Here is a 21157-nt window from a genome sequence, read left to right on the forward strand (position 1 = left end):
GATAGGACACCCTTAACTGAACCAGGGTCTACAGAAGGAGTTTTAAAGGGATTATGACACACAGGCTGAATTTGAAATGCCATAGTCATGCAAATGAAATTGGAGCAAACACAGTTGAAAATATAATCTAGAGTTCAAGAGCAAGATGTGGGCTTGAGTTATGGGCTGAAAAGTCTTTGACAAAGGGTATTTAAAATTACTCCAGGACGAGACACCACCTAGAAAAGTGTGTATGGTGGGACTCAGAAAGAGGGCCAGGATTCAACTCAGGATTCCAATATTTAAGAGTTGGATAAAGAAGGAGTTAATTGTTAAAGGGCAAACAAAAGTAGGGAGGAAAACTGTGACATAGAGCAGAGGGAAGAGTATGTTTGGAAGAAGGTATGGCCAATATTATCAAATACTGGGATGAGGTCGTGACAAAGTGAGTGAAAACTACTGGATTTACAGACATGAAACCTGTCCATTACAATTCAGAGCCACAGTCCATGTGGCTTTTTGACTGAATCCAAATTAAAAGAACAAATCCTTTTAATAAAGTATGGATTCTGTGGAGGGGCCGCACTTGGTGATCTGGAGGGCCACATGTGGCCTTGAGACTGCAGCTCCCCACACGTGGATGGGTTAAGAGACAGGCGGATTTGTTGGAAAGGAACTTATGAAAAGAAACCTTTGTGAAGAACTGAGAGACTTAAGCATGTTTAAGTGCTTATAGGAAAGAGCCAGCAGAGAAAGACTGAAAATAACAAAGGAAAAGGGGGATACTCTTACACCCAAAGTCCCGGAAAAAGCAGTAGGGGATGAGCTCTAGAGTCCCAGGAAGGGCAATTCTTTCTTCATAACAGAAATCAGTAAAGGGTACAGTCCAACCCTCTATGCTTCCTAAAGACATGTCTGCTTTAAGGAACAGAAAGAATTTGTAAGACCTGAAAGTCTAGGGAGAGGACCGCAGAATTAAAAAGGTGAATGAACGGAGAGTCAAGGATGTAGCCTATCAGAGAACAGTTTCAGTAGCTTCCAGGCCACGGAAGTCACATCGTTTGGTATATAGGTTGGGGGTGGGGATTGGTGGGGAAGAAAAGGGTGCAATGGGTGCAAACCGCTGCCGTAGAGCACAGGTTGAGAAAAGAAAGCGACAAAGGATGTTGCTGAAGAAAGGCGCACGAGTGGCACGGGGACATATTTCAAGTGCGGAAGAGCAACCTCGGTCAGGGCAGATTATGGGTTGGAGGCCTCCGAGGGCCGTAGATGGGACTCACAGCCCTCGGCTGTCCGCGTTGCTAGGCTCAGCCCCAAGAGATGCCGCAAGTTTTAGAGCCTCAACTGCCCCCATCCCCAAAGACGGCAGTCCTGCCAACGGCCGCCGTTTCTCGGCGGGAAAACCATTCCCACCCTGCGCCACCACGCCCCGGGGCCCCGCCGGAGCCAGGCCCGGGCCGGGCGCGTGGGCAGAGGCGCAGCAGCCCTAGCTCCGCAGCCTGCTCGACTCCGGCTCTCCATCCGTGTCCCAGCATGGGCGGCGCGTCTCCCACGTCCTAACGGCGTTTGAAAGTTCCCGGGCTGGCGCGCTCAGTAGCCGAGCCCCGGCACGTCAAAGTCGCCCTAAAGCCCGCCGCTCACGGACGCAGGACCAGGCCTGCGCGGGGGTTTCCGTCAAGTCGCAGACACCCCTCGGGAATTCCCCACACAAACCCCGCTTCCTCCTTCAAACTTCCGCCGTCCGGTTTAACCCATCCGAACACAGCGGAGGGGCTTACATCCCTCCTCCGGGCTCGGGTCTGAGCCCACCTTCGTCTCGCTTCTCCCGGTACCACCCCTTCTTCTTGCCCGAAGGAGCCCGAAGGCCTTCGGTAAGTTCCGCCCCCGCGCGGGGGCGGGGCCGCTCGAGCTGCTCCGGGCCGAGCTCGGCTGTTTCCGTGTGCGGCCGCTGCGCACTCGGCACTGGGCGGCGCTGGCTGGCTCCCTGGCTGCGGCTCCTCAGTCGGCGGCGGCTGCTGCTGCCTGTGGCCCGGGCGGCTGGGAGAAGCGGAGTGTTGGTGAGTGACGCGGCGGAGGTGTAGTTTGACGCGGTGTGTTACGTGGGGGAGAGAATAAAACTCCAGCGAGATCCGGGCCGCGAACGAAAGCAGTGACGGAGGAGCTTGTACCACCGGTAAGAGCAGCAGGAGGAGGAGGCAGGAGCCAGAGAGAGCCAGGGGGACGGAGGGGGGACGGAGGGGGGACGGGGAGGCGCCGGACGCCCGCGCTCGGGGCCTTCCCCTCGCAGGAGGGGCCGCGGTAAAGATGGAGCCTCCGCCCGAGCCCCACAACATAGCCGCCGCTCGCAACGAACAAAGAATAATGGCGGCGGACTGGAGCCAGCGGCGGCCGGGGCGGCAGCGACTCTGCCTGCAGCCAGCGGCGGCGCTCATGGCGGGGGGCGGCGGGCGGGGTGGGAGCCAGCGGCCGGGGGTGTGTGCGGGCGGCCGGCCGCGGCGAGCTGGCGCCCGCGTTCCCGCCGCCGCCGCCGGGCCGGGCGCGGAGCCGGGAGCCGGGAGCCGCCCCGGGGGAGGCCGCCCGCCCGGCCCGGCTCTGCCCCCCGCGCCGCTCGCTCGCCCGGCCCCCGCCGCCCGCCTCGCTGCCGGCTTGGCCAGGCCGGGCGGTCCGCTGCCTGGGTGCCGGTGGGGGGTGGAGGAGGAAGAAGGCGACAGTTGAGGGCAGAGGAGGTGAAGGTGCCTGCTGCCTTCCCGGTAGTCCCCGCCGGCCGAGCCCGCTTCGCGAGGGGAAGAGCTGCAACGTCTGACCTACTCTTCCCTCCACTCTCTTTGTGCAATAAAGTTCGAAACCCAAGGCTTCCTCTCGTGCTGTATTTTATTCGTGCCCTTTCCTCCCGCTCCTACACGGTTGGGGAAACGCAGTTTTCTGCCCTGTGCTGCTTAGTTGAGCTGATGAGAGCTCGTGCTTTTTAAGGGAATTTTTGACTTTCTCTCACCCCTCTTTTTTTTTTTTTTTAAGGTCAGTAGTCATGGAAATGCATTCTTTTGGGGAGGAAGGGGTGCTGAAAAACATTTGTAATAACTTTTTAAGAAAACTGTTCATGTAAAAGGGAAGCTGGTGTTCTAAAACAGTTTCGTTTTTAACCCTTTTTGATAAGGTAATAATCACTTGAGGTCTATCATTCTGAAACACTTCGTTGAAACGAATTACTAGCCGACGTACTTTTGTTTTACATCATTTTGGGGGCGCAACCTTGCCGGTGGCGTTTGGGTCATCTGTAACTCCCTTTCCCCCTATACCCTTCTACCCCTCTCACCGTGTGTTCCCATATTTTAGACAAAAACTTCAATGAAAGATTGATTTAATTTTAATTCTAAAAATAGGCTTTAAAATTATTATTTGTCCCCAGTGCAGTAGGTAACCCGAGTTTTGAGATTGACAATAATTTCAACCACAACCCTTATTTCTTTTTTCCGCCTATTGGGAAAAGGCGACAATAGAAAAGTCATTGACACATTAAAGATTACAAGACAATTTTTAGAGGACCTGCAGTGTGACCTATTTAAGTACGTAATACCTTCTCGAGAATTTCACTCTAGCTTCAACTTGCTCTTCTAGGTTTAGTATAAGATAGATTTGGTTGTTACCTACTGAAATTTTACATTTATTGCTTAATTCCTCATATAAAAGTAAAGCTATAAACGGTTACTTGAGGTGGTGCAAAAGCTGAACAGGTTGTTTTAAAAATACTTGTCAGTGTATGTCTGAACAGTGATTCTTGTGGGGAATAATAAACATTTATTATTTATTACCAATCTATTACTTGATTGGTAATAGAAGCACAGTCATCTCTTCTGTATCGAAGTAACTTTTCCAAATCGTACTTCGCTGTATTACTCTTTAAAATAACCTTGTTAACAATTTGTTACTGCCAAGAAACTTAATTTAGAAGATGAAATAAAGGGAATTTTTCTATTTTCCAAACGATGAGGAACAACTCTTGAGATTTTTAAAAATTGTTTTCTAATATGTTATTCAGTTTAGTCCGAAAGATCTTTTAAACTATTTTATATGTAGATTCCTAATTGGTGATTTTTAGCAAATCCAAGTGAAACTTTTCAAACTGTTATATTCATTAATGTTTGAACATTGACTTAGAACGTGGTACTCTGTAATACTTCTGTGCCAAGAATCAAAAAGATCACTCTGGGATCTGCTTGAATCCTTTTTTTATTTGTTTGGATGAACACCTACATTTAGAAAACTAGTAAGCTCTTTGACAGAATTTGCCTGAAGAATGTTAAAAGAACACGTCTTTTAGAATTTACAGCTTTAGTGTTACAAGTTTTGAATGAATTTTTTTCACATAAGACCCGGAAGAAACTTAGAAACCTGATCCATAAAAATGGCACCTTTTTTGTTCTCCTTTTTGAAACTTATATTCTTGGGTTAGATCTTATTAGTTGAAATTTTGTCTCTCATTCTAAGACATCTAGTTTTGTTTGTTTGGGTACAGAATAGTTACAAGAACAAAAACCAAGTATGTGTCCTCCACCACATTTTCAAATTCTCTCTTGACAATAAAGAGAGAGAATTTATGTGTAACTTTATGCTCAATTAGTGTATTGCTGGAATTTATAATTTCATTTATTCCATAAATAACTTATCCAATATTATAGAAACTTGTTTCTATAATATTTTTGCCTAACTTAGGTTTTTTGCGTAACTATGTGACAGCCAGCCTGTGACATAGTTAGGCAATTCCCCTCTCCCCCACCCTCCCCCCCCCAGTTTCTGGCCGGGGCTGGGTTTGAACCCATCACCTCCATCATATGGGGCCAGCACCCTACTCCTTTGAGCCACAGGCCCCGCGCAGTTAGGCAAATATTTTTCTTGATGTACCCTGTAACTTTCAATGACAGCTGCTTTATTTAATAGAGCTCAAATCAGAATTTAAGGATGTAGGGAATTAGGGAATGGAAAAATGCAGGAACTTTTTTTTGTTTAGCTCACGTGTGAACTCACTACCACAGTATCATGTGAGACAGCAGTTTATAGTAATTCAAATATTAGCATTTACTATGACAATATTGTTGACAGCATGAGGTTTGGAATCACAGGCTTGGGTTCCAATCCCAACCTTGCCACTGCTATCTTGTAAATACCCTCAAGGAATTTTGTGACCTGAGGGAAGTTTCTTATCAGTAAAATTAGAATAATACCTCTACTCTAAGGGTTGTAAGATAAATATAAAGTACCTTAAGGATTCAACTAATGGTAACAATTCATCTCAAACTTCCTATCTGTGGGACCTTGGGCAAGTTTCCTAACTACCTCACTTTCCTTGCTAGAAAACATGCAATAGCTACTTCCAAGTTGTTAGGATTAAATAAATTTAATACATAGTAAGTGCCAGTTATTTAATCGTTGCCTATTATTTTTAAAATTATTATCATTATTACTTTAATATACTGGGTCAGAAGCTGCAGCAAATCCTAAGATAAATTATCTTATCTCAACCCCCAAGGAACTGTTGGGGATACAGTGACTAATAATGCAGAATATGTATCATAGAAAGCAGTAAAAGGAAAGAGATCACCCTAGATGAAGTTAAGAAGTATACTTTTTATATTTTCAATTTTTTTTTAGAATAATTCAGATGTCATCCTTTTTCTATTATTACAAAATAATATAGCAAAATGTCCTACATTCTCGTTTTGTCATCCACATGTTAGCAATTTTTTGTCTTTTCTGAGGCACTTTATCCATACACAGGCAAAATAATGTATGTACTCTTCCCCCTTTGTAGTAGTAGTAGTATTCTATACACATACTGTTCTACATCATGTTTTTTCTTCCCACTTAGTATGACTTTCTAATTTGTATCAGTACATGAAGAGTTAGAAATTTTGAGGTATTGCATTATATAGAAATGTCTGTTAACCACTTATTGAACTGATTTTATTTTTAGGTGTCATGTGAACTTACAAATTAACAGTATCTGTCATGCCTTTATTTTTTTAAATGAAAAACATTTCATTTCAAATGTTTCACTTTCACTCAAAGTGAAAAGTTTCAAATAACTTGTAAAAGGAAATCGTTACAAGTGCCTTATTGTTGAAGTGCCTTATTTCCTATTTAGCTCATTTTAAAAGTTTTTGTGAAGTGTTAAAGATATATTATGTATGAGGAGTCTAGCAGACAGTAAGGGTTAACTCAGGAAGCAGATTTTAGTTAACTCTTTTGTTGAAGTTCTTACAGTCCTGAATAGACTGCCTTTTTCTTTTTTTCTTCTTTTTTTTTTTTAGACTGCCTTTTTCAATTAGTATTTTGACCAAAAAAATTTTTTTTAAATTTTCTCTCTTAATGAGAAAGAACATTTCATAAAGGCCAGGTTTTTTGTTGTTGTTGTTGTTGTTTTAAGCAAGAAACTTGGGGAACATTGTTACCCAATAAGACTTACCGGTATACTAGATTTCTTCCTGCATTATTTTTTTTACATGATCATTAACCTACCTTGATGATTTCCTAATATTTTGAGATGTAATTATAAGTGAGCTTTATATTATAAGTGTCTTTACAGGAGCTTTATACCAGCTCCTGTAAAGACATGTTTTACAGGTTGAGTACTCCTTCGTGGAAATGTTTGGGACCAGAAGTGTTTTGGATTTCATATTTTTTTCAGATTTTAGAATATTTACATATGAGATATCTTGGGGATGGAACCCATGTCTCAACATGAAATTCATTTATGCTTCATGTATACCCTATGCAAACACCTTGAAGGTGATTTTATACAATATTTTAAATTTGTGAATGAAACCATTTTAATTATGACCTATCACATGTAGTCAGATGTAGAGTTGTCCTCTTGGGGTGTCATGTCTGTCAGTGTTCAATTTTAGAGCATATTGGATTTTGGATTTTGGATTTCGGATTTTCAGATTTAAGGGTGCTCTGCCTACATTATACTGCACCCAGAGTTTTGTTCATTTGTCTTATAGGCTACAAAAAAAGGAAAAATAAAAAGTTTATCTAACATTTCATATTCTGTTGTTTATTCCAACAGAGAAGTTTATCTTTAATGATGAATAATTATAATTTCATGTATTATATACATACATTGTAACATCTCCAGTAATGAAAAATTTCTAAAATGTATATTTTTGAGGCTAGGTAAACAAATTTCGACTTTAAAAAAAAATAGTAGTACTCCTTGATAAACTTATAAATTCCTAAGATGCTTTTTCTTAGGGGTGAAGTAAGGTAATAGTTTATCACAAACAAGATGAGCTATGTAAACAAAGATAAAAGCACTTGCCAGTTTTCTTTCTGCTGTTGGATTAATCTGAGATCTCTAACAAGGGGCAAAGTTTGGACAAGAGGAGGTCTGAGGGATTGAAGAAGAAATGGCATTAAGTTGGAGAATAGAGAGTTAAATGGAAAGTTTAAATAGCTAAGTTGATGACCTTGGTGTAGGAGTGGAGGGTAGATCTGAAAGTTGACCTATACTGAATTTTTGAAAGAAACACAAATTTCTTTGGTTAATTTTTTTTTTTTTTCTCTTTGGTTAATTTAAAATGATCTGGTTATGTACATGTGAGTTTCTGGTTGTAATAATATGGCAGTATAGATGTAACTAAAACAATTGTTAAGTTAGGCAAGGCTGAGTAACCATTATTTTGGAGGGCTGTTATCTCCGTGTAAGTGTTTGGCATTAGGAGACTGAGAAATGTCTTTCATCACTGAAGTGAAAATTATTGCTTATTCTGAGCTATTAGTGCTCTGAAAGGAGTATCACTATTTTTATAAATATCAGTAACAGCTTTATTGTTTGCTGTGACCAATAAGAGTAATACTTTGGTTTTATATACAGCTATTTGTCCATCTAATTATTTATTCAGTGAACATTTATTAGCTGTCAACTATTATAGTTGGTGAAATAATCACAAGAAAATTCAGTTAAATATTTATAAAAATAATACATAGATGTTAAATGAAGATTGTTTCAGTTGCTGTAAACAATAAAGCCTGAATACATGGTACCTCCCCTCAAGGAACTTATGATGTGGTGAGTATGGTGAAATGGTGTGAAAAAGAAAGACACATACATGGCAAAATATCAGTTTTGACCACCATCTTGAAGAGCTATAATGTTCAGAAGAGAAGGACCCTAGTGAGGAAAAATCTTGTGAGAAAAGTAGAATTTAAATTGAATGCAGAGGCTAGGTGCTGGTAGCTCAATGGTTAGAGCATCGGCTGTATGCTCCAGGGCTGGTGGGTTCGAACCCAGGCTGGGCCTGCCAAACAACAGCAACAAAAAAAATAGCCGGGCGTTGTGGCAGACACCTGTAGTCCCAGCTACTAGGGAGGCTGAGGCAAGAGAATTGCTTGATTCCCAGGGTTGGAGGTTGCTGTGAGATACGATGCCATGGCCCTACTCCACTGAGGGTGACAAAGTGAGACTCTGTCTCATTTAAAAATAATTAATTTAAAAAATTAAATAAATAAATTGAATGCTGAAGAACTTTAGAGATAAAACGGTATTTTCTAGGCAATGGAATGAACAAAAATGAAGACATGGAAGTAGAATGAATTTGGTATGCTTAGAACTTGGTAAAGAAAGTATTAGATTAACTGTAGTTGTACATTATGAATGTACAACTTTCACTGAGTGAAAGGCAGGGAACTATTTCATATAAGAGGAGGAAAGATATAAACAGGAATGAAAGGATGAATTGAGTTGAAAGTCCCAGTACTCTTCCATGGCGGGTCTAGATATATAGCTATGTGCCATATAATGACCTGTTGGTGAATGGGAGACCACCAGTGTCACTAGTGGTGGTCCCATTAAGATTCTAATGGAGCTAAAAATTTCTTACCACTTAATGACCATAGCTATCCTAAAGTCCTAGTACAAGGTTTTATTAACATTTGTGGTGAAACTAATAAAAACAAACATATTCCTCAAGAAGAGTCCTTGGCAGGTCCTTTAGGAAGTATTCCAGAAGACATTGTTACCATAGGAGGTGATCGCTCCCTGTGTGTTATTGACCCCAAAAACCTTCCAGTGGGAAAAGTAGAGATAGAAAACAGTGCTACTGATGGTCCTGACCCTGTGTAGACCTATACTAATGTGTGTGTTAGTCCTTAGTTTTTTAACAAAAAGTGTAAAAAGTTTTTTAAAAATGCATTTTTTAAATAGAAAAAAGCTTAAAGAATTTTAGTGTACAGTTGTACAATGTGTAATTCTTTTGTATTACAAAAAGTTAAAAATATTTTTAAAAGCTTACAAAGTTATAGGAAGCTAAGGTTAATTTATTATTGAAGAAAGAACTTATAAATTTAGTGTAGCCTAGGTGTACAATGTTTATAAAGTCTACAGTACCATATAGCAGTGCCTTAGGCATTCACATTCACTCACTACTCACACTCAATTAATCAAGAGCAACTTCCAGTTCTGCAAGCCCACTCATGGCAAGTGCCCCTGTATAGGTGTACCCTTTTTAATCTTTTATATGATATTTTTACTATACCTTTTCTATGTTTAGATCCACAGATAGTTATTGTTGTGTTACAGTTGCTTATGACACTCAGTGTGGTAATGTGCTGTGTAATGTTTGTGACCTAGGAATCAGAGGCTATATCATATAGCTTAGGTGTAGTCGGCTGTACCATCTAGGTTTGTGTAAGTACACTTTGATGTTTGCACACTAATGAAGTTGACTAATCTATCTTAGTTAACACTTGAATGTGTAATTTTTACAGGTAAGAATTGGACATCACAGTTGTTTTCATGGTTTTATTGAAATATAAATCACGTACTATATGTTCCATCCCATTTGGTGTGTACATTTGTTTAGTATGTTTGCAAGGATATGCATCTGTCACCACAGTCAGTTTTAGCTGCAGTCCTTAATCCCCAGGCCACAGACCGATACCAGTCTATAGCCTCTTAGGAACTCAGGTGCACAGCAGGTGAGCAGAGGGTGAGGGAGCGAGCTTCATCTGTATTTACAGGAGCTCTGCCTCCTGTAACAGCAGTATAGGCATTAGATTTAAGGACCCTACTGTAAATTGCTCATGAAAGGGATCTAGGTTGAGGGCTCCTCATGAGAATCTAATGCCTGATGATCTGAAGTGGAGATCTTCCCCAAAACATACCCCCGCACTATGGAAAAAGTGTCTTACATGAAACTAGTCCCTGGTGCCAAAAAGATGGGGGATTGTTGAGTTTTAGGACATTTTTATTATCCCCAAAAGAAACCCCTGTACCTCTTAGTTATCACTTAATTTCCCTGTAGCCCCAGCCCTAGTCAATGCTCTCTCCCTGGATTTGCATATTGTGGACATTGCGTATGGGTGGAATCATACAAAGCTTGTCCATGTTGTAGTATGTTGCAGTGGTAATTTTTATGGCCAAGTAGTCCATTTTATGGGTATACAATGTTTTATTCATGAGTTCCTGAACATCTGGACTTTTTGGCTAATATGAATAATGCTGTCATGAACATTCATTTTTGTGCCTATGTTTTCATTTCTCCTCAGTATATACCTAGGACTGAAATGCTATGTTTAGCTATTTGAGGAACTGCCAGACTTTTCCAAAGCTACTGTACCTTTTTTTTTTTAATTTTTATTTATTTTTTTTTTATTGTTGGGGATTCATTGAGGGCTACTGTACCTTTTTTACATTCCCGCTAACAGTGTATGAAGGTTTGAATTTCTCCACATTCTCACTAGCACACATTCTTACTATCTTTTTTATTATAGCCATTCTAGTGAGTGCCATCAGGAAGCTAACTATGGTTTGATTTGCATTTCCCTGATGACTAATAACTGATTTATCAAGTATCTTTTCATGTGCTTATTTGGCCATTTTCTTAGGAAAAATTTAAAACCCATTATAAAATTGGGTTATCTTCTTGTGGTTGTAATAGTTTATTGTTCTATTTACAAGTCCCTTATCAGATATATGATTCACAAAAATTTTTTCCCATTCTGTGAGGTGTCTTTTCACTTTCTTGATGGTGCCCTTTGAGCCACAAAAGTTTTTAATTTAAGTTAAATTAATTAATTTAATAAAGTTGTTCATTTGTTTTTTGTTGTTTATGCTTTTGGTGTCATATTTTATACATCATAAATTCTAATTGTGAACATTTTCTAAATATCTTTGTGAAAGCTCAGGAAAAGGATACCATTATTTAATGAAAAATAACTAAAGCCACTAAAAGCATATTTGAAGTAATATGATCTGTCTTCCTCTGATCTTCCCTTTATTGTGTCTAGAATAGTTTAGAGGGACTGATGAAAAGAAGGTAAAGATAAAAATCTAGAAATGTCAACTTTGAGCGAAACATTTTAACTTGAAGTATAGTCCTCCCTTGGTATCCATAGGGGATTGGTTCCAAGTCCCTTACGTAACATGGTGTAGTATTGCATCTAGCCTACACACAGCCTCCTGTATACTTGAAATCACCTCTAGGTTACTTATAATACCTAGCATGAGTCCTTTACAATTTTAGCATTGAGCTATTTTATGAAGCAGAACTTAAAATTTAAAGACAGCTTCACTCTTTAGTCAGCATAAAAATGGCTTTTATAAAAGTAACTATGTAGGAGCTATATAACTTTTTCTTTAAAAGAAAGCTCCAAAAATGCATTTAGTAGCACTTCATATATAGAAGTTTCTGTAGAATTACTTCTTTGAAAGGGTCAAAGTGTAGAAAGTTGTGAACACAGTATTAGGTGGTTGAACATAGTATTAGGTGGTTGTTTGGAAAGAAAGGAATGGGAAGAGATGGGATAAAAATGTTAACATCTAAAATAATGCATCGTCATGGTTGCTGCTTTGCTAAGCAACAACGTTCTCTTGGTGACTGGATACATGAAGTCTTATTTCAGAGCTATGAGTGTAGTCTTACTTTCCTTTAGGAAAACAAAGTAGTATATTTTGTCAGTTATTAAAAAAAAAAAAACCACAAACCTGAGAAAGCACTAAAGTTTTCTCATTGAAAGGTATTATAAGATTAGTCATTTATTTTGGGATGGCTGTCAGAAGTCATGCAAGATGTTTCTATAAAATCAAATGAAATTTTTCTAATTTTTGTTAAATATGTCCTTTAAAAACATTCACTTTTTCATAGAGTATGCTGTATATTTTAAAAATAAACTTATTAAAGATGGCATTCAAATACCCTTATAACTATAGACTGCAATAAACCATGAAATAAATGGAACTTAAACTGTTTTTCTGAGTTCAATCCAATAAACAAAGCAGGTGATTTATTAAATAATATTGGAAAGATTTCCTTTTGCCATACACCATCCTCTTTCTTGGTGGTGGTGGCAGCGGTTACTTTGGTATCTACTATTAATACAAAGAATTTATATAAAAGTATATAAACACATTTTTAAGCTTTTATTTTTGTCTTATATAATTTAAATCTCATGAGGTTTGAATAAGAGTTAACTTCGTATACAACTTTCTTGCCTTCTGTTATATCTGGACTAGAGGCTGAAATACAGATTTCTTCAAAGGAAGAAAGACTTTGATGTGAGCACAGAGGAAATGGTTTCTGAAATCTGTCAGAATTATACTCCGCTTAATAAAGATACCAATTTATTTTAGTTTACCACATTGCCTCTTCTGACATGTTCCTTGAAATGTGTATGACCTCCTTTTGTTAGGTGTGATGAGTCTAATCTAACGTTTGTCTGTTGAAGTTGACACATACTCAGTACATACAGCATTTGAATATACTTTTTTCCTATCTGTTTTAATGACGGTATGCTGTATTTAACACCAATAGGCTGTTAATTAGCATCAGAAACCAGGAGCATTGCTAAATTTCTAATATGGATTGCACTTAGTTCTACTAGATTGGGCATGTGATAAAGATAAATAGCAAGTTTTTCAAGGTTAACAACTAAAAGATACATAAAAGTTTATAGAGGAAAATAGGTAGTGCAATGTAGGTATATAGGTACTGACTCTTGAAAAGTTAAAGTCTGTTGTATAGCACCTGAACATTTTGCCACTTTTTATAGTCAATTATAGCACCTTAGAAAATCAGTCAAAACAGGTTGAAAGTATAAGTATGTGTTAGCAAGGCTTTCAAATGGTTATTCTAAAAACTAAAGGACAGGTATAAAGTAACTATGTAGAAACTATTTTATATGCCTGTATCACATACTGGTGTTTCTAGGTATAGTATTGCAGAATGCTTTCTGTAATATATTTGACTATGACAAAATAGTCATTTAGTTTTAAAATCATGTGCCCCAGTGGCTCATGCCTGTAATCCTAGCACTCTGGGAGGTGAAGCAGGTGGATTGCTTGAGGTCACGAGTTTGGGACCAGCCTGAACAAAAAGCAAGACCGGTCACTACTAAAAATAGAAAAACTGAGGCAAAAGGATCACTGGACCCCAAGAGTTGGAGGTTGCTGTGAGCTATGGTGACAGCTTGAGACTCTCTCAAAAAATTAAAATAAGATAAAATAAAATATCATGGGCCCAAACATGCCTTGTGAATAGATTTTGGAGTCCTGCTTATGTGATTTCCTTAAATCTCTGGAATTTTGAGTTGCTGAGAATTCAGGAGTTGCCCACTTGATAAATGTGCAGAGGAATGTTTTTTTCCTCATTTCTAACTGGGGTCATTTCTATTTTTAAGAAGTCATAGCATATGTTCTGTTATGAATATCTTATTCTTCAGAATCAAAATTTACAATTCATTTCTCTGACAAGCTGTTTTTTTATCCTAAATAGGATGAAATTTGCCATAAGTTTAGGAGGTTAAAAAGTTAACTGAGTTGTAAGGAAGATTTTTCATAACCTTTAACTAGAATGTTGGAGATTATGTGGACTGGGACACCACTTAATTTTTCTACATATTTCCCACCATGTTTTGCTTGTTCACGTTCTGTCCTCTAACCCCCCACACTAGAATACAAGCTCTCTACAGGCAAAGTTTTAAAAAATATTTTGGGGGAAAAAACATGGTGAAAATAAATAGCGTTCTTTTTGCTTAATGATTATTAGCATAAGTGGTGATACGGGCTTGCTTTCCTTATTGAGCTTTAATTTGCAATGAGATGAAGATTTTTGTTAATTTGTTATAGACAGGTAGATGCAGAAATAGTGCTGCCAGAATTTGCTCCTGATTCCATCTAGTTCCTCACAGGTGCTGAGTAGTTGAATTTAAATGCTACTTTTTTGGTAAGGGTTCTGTGGTCAACCTTTATATAATATTGAAAATCTCTTCAACATCCTTCCCAGCTTTATTTTTCTGCACACTTCCCACCATGTTTTGCTTGTTCACTTTTTCTCCTCTAAACCCCCCCCCCCCAGTAGAATGTAAGCTCCCTAAAAGCAAATTTTAAAAAAAAATTTTGGTGGCAGATATAATTTTGTTTATTGCATTTTCCATGGTATTATCTCCAGTAGTAATTATCATCTGTTTTTTTCCTTGCTTTTTATTTAAAGTCTGATACTAAAGTCCAAATTCCTATAGTTCAAGCCTTTGCTCATACTGTTTTTCTTGTCAGAAAAGATCTTCTGCCCCAAATTTATCAATAATGTATTCATCCTTAATGCCTCTTTGATATTCCACTACTTCCCAGCCTGTTGGCAGAACATACTCTCTTCTTGTAAATGTCACGGAAGCACTCATTTGACACTTGGCAGAGGTGAACTACATTTTGAACTTTTTAATATCTACTGTTATCTTCACTGTGGAAAGGGTATAGATGTGAGACAGCCCTTTACTATTTGGAAACCCAGTCAGATAAATTCCTTGAAGCTAAGATAGAAAGCAATAACAGCTTTATCTTTGACAATTAGGAAAAGATTAAAGAGTTATTAATCTGTTTAGTAACTATAACAACAGTTAAGACCAGAGCAATGTAACGATAAGAGACAGTGTCTACTAGGTGAGAGAGACCCTACATTGGATAATAGTGTGGTCTTGTAGCATGTTTTTAAAGTATTGTTAATAATCTCAAGTTGTATTGCATGCTCATGATTATATAAATGAATAGTAATATCTCTGTATTTGTCCAAGATCAACATGCTAGGTGACCTATTATCATTCAATCTTTCTTTACTGTGTGAATGAGTGTATAATAAAAGGAAATACTTCTTTTAACCAAAAATACTCTTGAATCATCTGACCTGTGTAATTATTTTTGTGTTCATACATCTTTTTGTGGTCTTTTTCTACTTTTAATTCTTTCCTCTTGTTTGTATTATACAAATGAGAAACTGAAATACAAAAAGTTTAATTTGTCGGACAACCACTTGGTGACAGTGCCACTTGTTGACAGATCCAGCTTTCCACCAAGTGTTAAGCTGTTTTCTACCTACTAATAGTAGCATTTTTTGTTTTTTGTAAGATTGAGTGAATAATATTATAGAATCACTCTGCTTTTTATTTTTCATATAATTAGGTGGTAGAATCCTCGAGACCATTATAGCAAAATGGTATATATGTTTGTGAATTGATTAAAAATGTATTTCCTTTAGGCACAACCCTATATTGAAATTTGTTAAAGGTTCATAGTTTCCAAAGGATTAGTCTTATGCTAATTTTTAGGGATGAAAATCGTGATAATTCAACTTTTAAACATTAATCCTAAATAAATTTTAAAATTTAGAATTATTGGAAGAACAAGAATTATAGTATAGTACTTGGGCAAGAGAGTTGAATAGAACCTTCCCTAAAGAAGGCAGACAAATGGCTAGCAAACATAAGAAATGTTCATCATCTCTAATCATCAGAGAAATGCAAATCAAAACCACCTTGAGATATCACCTAACCCCAGTGAGAATGGCTCACATCACAAAGTCTGAAAGCTGCAGATGCTGGCGTGGATGTCAACAGAAGGGAACACTTACACTGCTGGTGGGACTGCAAACTAATACAACCTTTTTGAAAGAAGTGTGGAGAATCCTCAACTCAAATTAGACCTCCCATTTGATCCTGCAATCTCATTACTAGACATCTACCCAGAAGAAAAGAAATCCTTTTGCCTTAAGGATGTTTGCACTAGACAGTTTATCACAGCTCAATTTACAATTGCCAAAAGGTGGAAACAGCCTAAATGCCCACCAACCCAGGAATGGATCAATAAGCTGTGGTGTATGTTTACCATGGAATATTATTCAGCCACTAAAAAGATAGAGACTTTACATCTTTTGTATTAACCAGGATAGAGGTGGAACACATTCTTCTTAGCAATGTATCAGAAGAATGGAAAAGAAAGAATCCAGTGTACTCTATCCTAATATGAAGGCAGCAGATGAGCTAATACAAGGGGCAAGGGTTGGGGAATGAGCAAGTGGGGAGAGGGGAGAGCAGAGGGGGATGGGGGTTAGAAGATAGGAAAAAAACATTATAGTATTATCAGGCCATTAGTATATTTTAAGGGATTTCTAGGATCCATTCTGCTTCTAATATTACAGGCCCATTACTCATGCAGCATTCTGATTTCATATGTACCTAGTCTTTTTCTTATTTTTTAACATTATTCGTTTTCTTTCTTTTTGGCCCATGGTTAGTGAATTTCTTCAAACAACGTTGGGAACCTGCATATTTCCTCTAATATCTAATCTTAAGTCTGGATAGGGCACTGTTGGCTAGACTTGATACTGGGTTAATAGAAAGACTGCAGATCCTACATATGATATATGATAATATACCATATGGTATATGATAATATACCACACTACATATGGTATATGATAATATACCATATCTTCAAGCTAAAACTTTTGATGTCAAAATAGTTGGACCCACTTTTAATGCTGATTTAGTCCAGTTGGAAGATTGCTGTTTTCATACCTTTAAAATGAAATAACAACAGTATCTGTTTTAGTTGTTACTGAGTTTCTCACCTGAAAAAATTGTTCTTCCTTAATTCTTACTAGCCCTTTGAGAAAAGGCCTGCATTTTCAGATGAAAGACTGTATTTGTATTGTTGCTAAGAAGTTGGTGTCGACTTAAGCTAAGAGTTAGAAAAATAAGAAGGTCATTCTCTACACCAGTGGTTCTCAACCTTCCTAATGCTGTGGCCCTTTAATACAGTTCCTGTGGGTCGTGACCCACAGGCTGAGAACCACTGTTCTACACTGAAAAAAAGAATCGGTAGTCCACCTGAATGAAATGATAATAAAACACTAACAGTTTAAACAAGAGGTCTCCTATCCATTGGAAACACCTTGTTTTTTTAAGAAAAGACATTATGTAAAGAGTAAAAAAACGAAAGTCATCATTCTGTAGTTCTACTAAATCGTAGTTCTCTCTTCGGAGCTACCCCCTATGGTTTAGTATTTAACTTCCCACATCTTTTCCATGCCTACACTTCTACAATAATTAGTTTTACTTGTCTTTTTTTGGCTAACATAAATGAGGTTCTGCTTTACAATATGTTATTAAATTATAGATAGACTAATGATGGATATTTGTTTCCAGTTTTTTGTTATTTTAAAAATATTCTACAGTGAGTACCCTTGAACTTTTATCTTTGTTGAGGAGGGAAGGAGGATGAAAATTATTTTGTGTGTCTTTACAGCTGTAACTACTTCCTTTATTATAATATGGTAATGGATGTTTTCTTTTCCAAAACAGAAAGTTGTAATGCCCTGTACCTTAAGTGTTGATTTATTGTAGAACAAACAAAAACAAAAGAAGTATGACTGATCTGTGCTTCAGATTGCAATTAATCAGATAATAGAGTAAAACTACATATATCAAGTGACAATATAGCATAAAAAGGTGGCTTGGAATGAAAGTCTTTAAAAATGAGTGTGTATACTTCGTCTGCCAGGGGTATTGTGATAAATTTCTATTTATCTTCCTAGTTTAAAATGGTGATTTAGAAGAGAAAATGGAGAAAAATTTATAGATGTCTGCTCATACTTAGCTTGACTCAGTACTGTCCTGGAATGGGTTCATTCATTTATTGTTATTGAAATTTTTTGTTTTCCGCATACCATTTTTTCCCAGACCAAAAGTACCGTAAATTTTAAGATAGATAAACTGTTTCTGTTGTTTTCTGTTACATTTGATCTCTTTCTTAAATTTTTTAGTTTAAAAGAGCACAGAGTATAAGTATCCAACCCAGTGAATTTTTATAAGTGATAACTGAAGTTACTTGATAATTTTTAAAAGCAGTTAATTTTTATTATTTAGAAATGTTGGATAAACAGTTGAGGCAAAATTTAAACAGAAATGGTAATTTCATGTAAAAAGTATCTGGAATAAAAATGTTTTGTCTTTGAGTATCTCCAAATTATGATTGCAGTATATTTTTGGTTCATTATTTTAAAATGTTAGATATGATTTAGTATATATATTTGGTTCATTATTTTAAAATGTTATATATGATTTAGTGTGCGTGTATATATATATACACACTAAAATTTTTTAAATACCAATGTATGTAAAAGTGATAGCCCTCATCCATAGATATCTGCCTAATCCTAGTTGTCTTCAGAGCTACCACTTAACCTCCCATGTCTTTTCCATGCATGTACCTTAACAACAATTCTAGTTGTTTTTTTAACATAAATGGGGTTTGTTTTGTAATACATGATTACATTATATGTAGGCTATTTTTAATAGTTCTCCTAATGATGGGTATTTATTTTCAGTGTTTTGCTATTTTAAAAATATTCTAGGCCGGGTGTGGTGGCTCACAGCTGTAATCCTAGCACTCTAGGAGGCTGAGGCAGGTGTTTGAGACCAGCCTAAGCAAGAGCCAGACCCCATCTCTATTAAAAATTGAAAAACTAGCCTGGCATTGTGGCAGGCACTTGGGGTCCCAGCTATTCAGAAGGCTGGGTTAAGAAGATCGCTTGAGCCTAGGAGTTTGAGGTTACAGTGAGCCATGACACCATAGCCTTCAAGCCCAGGTCAACTGAGTGAGACTCTGTCATAAATAAATTAAATAAATAAATAATAAATCTATAGTGAATACCCTTGAATTTTATTTTTGTGAACTAGTAAAGTTTTGTATTGACTAGTTATTTTGTATCTTGAATATTACTGTGGTGATTATATGTGGCAGATATTTTCTCTCAGTGCAATTAACCTTAGTGAGTTTATGAATGTTAAAAGGTTTCCTTTATCCCTCCTTCCGTCTGTCTTAGGAAGTAGTGAATGTTTTTAATAATAACACTGTCAAATCTGTTAATCTTTTCCTTTGTCATCTGTGTTTTGTGGATTCTAGTATTTCTAAACTGTTTATATTCATTTCCACTGAGGTATTTTTATTTCCATTTTTAACTGCCACTTGTAAAGCACTTTCTTTTTATAGCACCCTATGAATGATAGCAATCTTGCTAGATGTACTAGTATGTAATACGTTGTGATGGTATATAATAATCACATAAGGATTAGTGACAGTTTTGATTATCAATTTTGGAGTTATAAAATAAATATGTTCTGGAAAAGCAATGGGTTTTTGTATTGTTTCTGAATCACAATAGACAGTCCCTCAATATCGATAAATTTATTTTTGACAGGTGATTTGCTAGGCATTGAATTACAACAGTTAAGTAGAAATAATTGCTTGTTTTTCTGAATCTTTTAGGCAGAATGACTTCCCCAATTATCAGAAACTTCTCTAACTTCTATGTAAAGCAGCTACTGCTACTAGGAATTGCTCTCGACTTTCTTTGCCATCTACTGTCAGATTACCTAACAAATACACTAAGCTCTTAGCAAAGCAGGGTCTAAAACGTGACAATGATCAATCTTGATTTTACAATTAAAATCTTTAAAGGTATTTTCTTTCTCTGTATGTATATACGTGTGCAGACAGAACAACTTAACCGTCTTTAGTGTTTGGGGTCTCCCATTTGGCTCTGTGGCCATTTACTCCATTTTCTACTTTATGTCCCACAACTTGGGGTCTTGAAACTTGGTGTGATTTTGTGCTATCACCACTAATTTTTTGTGGAAGTAGCTTACAATTGTTCGGATTCTTCTCTTATCAGGGGAAATACCTTTATAGGAAGTAACATGAAGCCTGTATGTCATAGACTCAATGGTTAGCTCACTCCTACTCTCTACCCTCTCTCTGTACCCGACAGGTAGAATTAGAAAGATTATATAATTTTGCTGCCACTCTTCCTCTCCTTGTTAGTAGGGGAGGTTCAGGGACAAGAGGAATCCCATTTCTAGATGGGGTAAATATATCTATCATTGGGAAGAACAACCAAGAGAGAAGAAAGATACTTTGTTTTTTCAAGGGTCTGGAACTTTTTATAGCTCTGTAAATTGGTCAAGTTTGGCAACTGTTCAGCTACATTGTGTTTTACTTAGATTTCTAGCTGTATTTGCTAACCTAATTACCATATACAACTATTCATAACTTGAAATTTGCCTTTAAAGACATGAAAGCCCAAAGCATTGTAGTGCTTGTAACATTCTTCCATATTATTATAGGTAACTAAATGACCATGGAATCTGGAGCAGAGAACCAGCAGAGTGGAGATGCAGCTGTAACAGAAGCTGAAAACCAACAAATGACAGTTCAAGCCCAGCCACAGATTGCCACATTAGCCCAGGTATAAAACATATGGAGAGATTCTAAGTTGTGTCTCTTCCAAGAATTGTTTCCAAAAGAATTTAGTTTTTATTCCAGAGTTCTGTATACATAGAATGAGCAGAGATGGTCTTAGAATATCAAAATTCTTATTTACTTAGTATTAACATACATTTAGAAATGGTAGTATTCAGTCACATGTAGTAAAATGTATTGTTAAACATGAATATGGTATTTCTAGTGACAAGAAATAATTACATTTTAACTGATGAATAAATTAATTGGCTCTGAAGGAAAGAAAACCTTTGGTTATGACAACTGCTTTATTTAATATTGTGGATTTTGTGGGGTGCATCCAGGTGTAGATGATAACAACCTGAGTTTATAATAGGAGAGCTGTGAGGAAAGTATCCCGCTACGTAACATGAAAAATAGTATTAGAATGGCTTGATACTTTCTGGATAGCCCTTGTATATGTTTAAACTAAAAAACAGGGTAAGCAAATTATGACATGTAAGTAAATTTTAAGGTTGATAGTGGTTTTTGTTTCCTGTTTATTTTAAACTTAATTTCTGACTCTTTTGTTTCGTTTTAAACATCCTATCTTTAAAGATAGATTCTCTCATT

General features: G+C 37.3%; 1 protein-coding gene across 5 annotated transcripts in view; it reads left to right on the top strand.

The window, feature by feature from the left end:
* The first annotated feature begins 1909 nt into the window (after positions 1–1909).
* CREB1 (cAMP responsive element binding protein 1) overlaps positions 1910–21157 on the top strand; it is an 80970-nt gene continuing 61722 nt past the window's right edge. For 3 of the 5 annotated variants that reach the window (XR_008381147.1, XR_008381146.1, XM_053596694.1), the window contains exons 1-2: positions 1956–2152; positions 20431–20552. Coding sequence is in view for 3 of the 5 variants with exons in the window: in XM_053596694.1 (XP_053452669.1) it covers positions 20439–20552 (114 nt within the window). In the remaining 2 variants the exon portion in view is untranslated. Of the gene's footprint in view, positions 2153–20430; positions 20553–21157 lie in introns of all 5 variants that reach the window. The other 2 variants (XM_053596692.1, XM_053596693.1) reach the window with 1 other exon arrangement.

The sequence above is a fragment of the Nycticebus coucang genome, chromosome 7 (assembly GCF_027406575.1).
Source record: "Nycticebus coucang isolate mNycCou1 chromosome 7, mNycCou1.pri, whole genome shotgun sequence".
In the NCBI taxonomy this organism is placed as follows: Eukaryota; Metazoa; Chordata; class Mammalia; order Primates; family Lorisidae; genus Nycticebus; species Nycticebus coucang.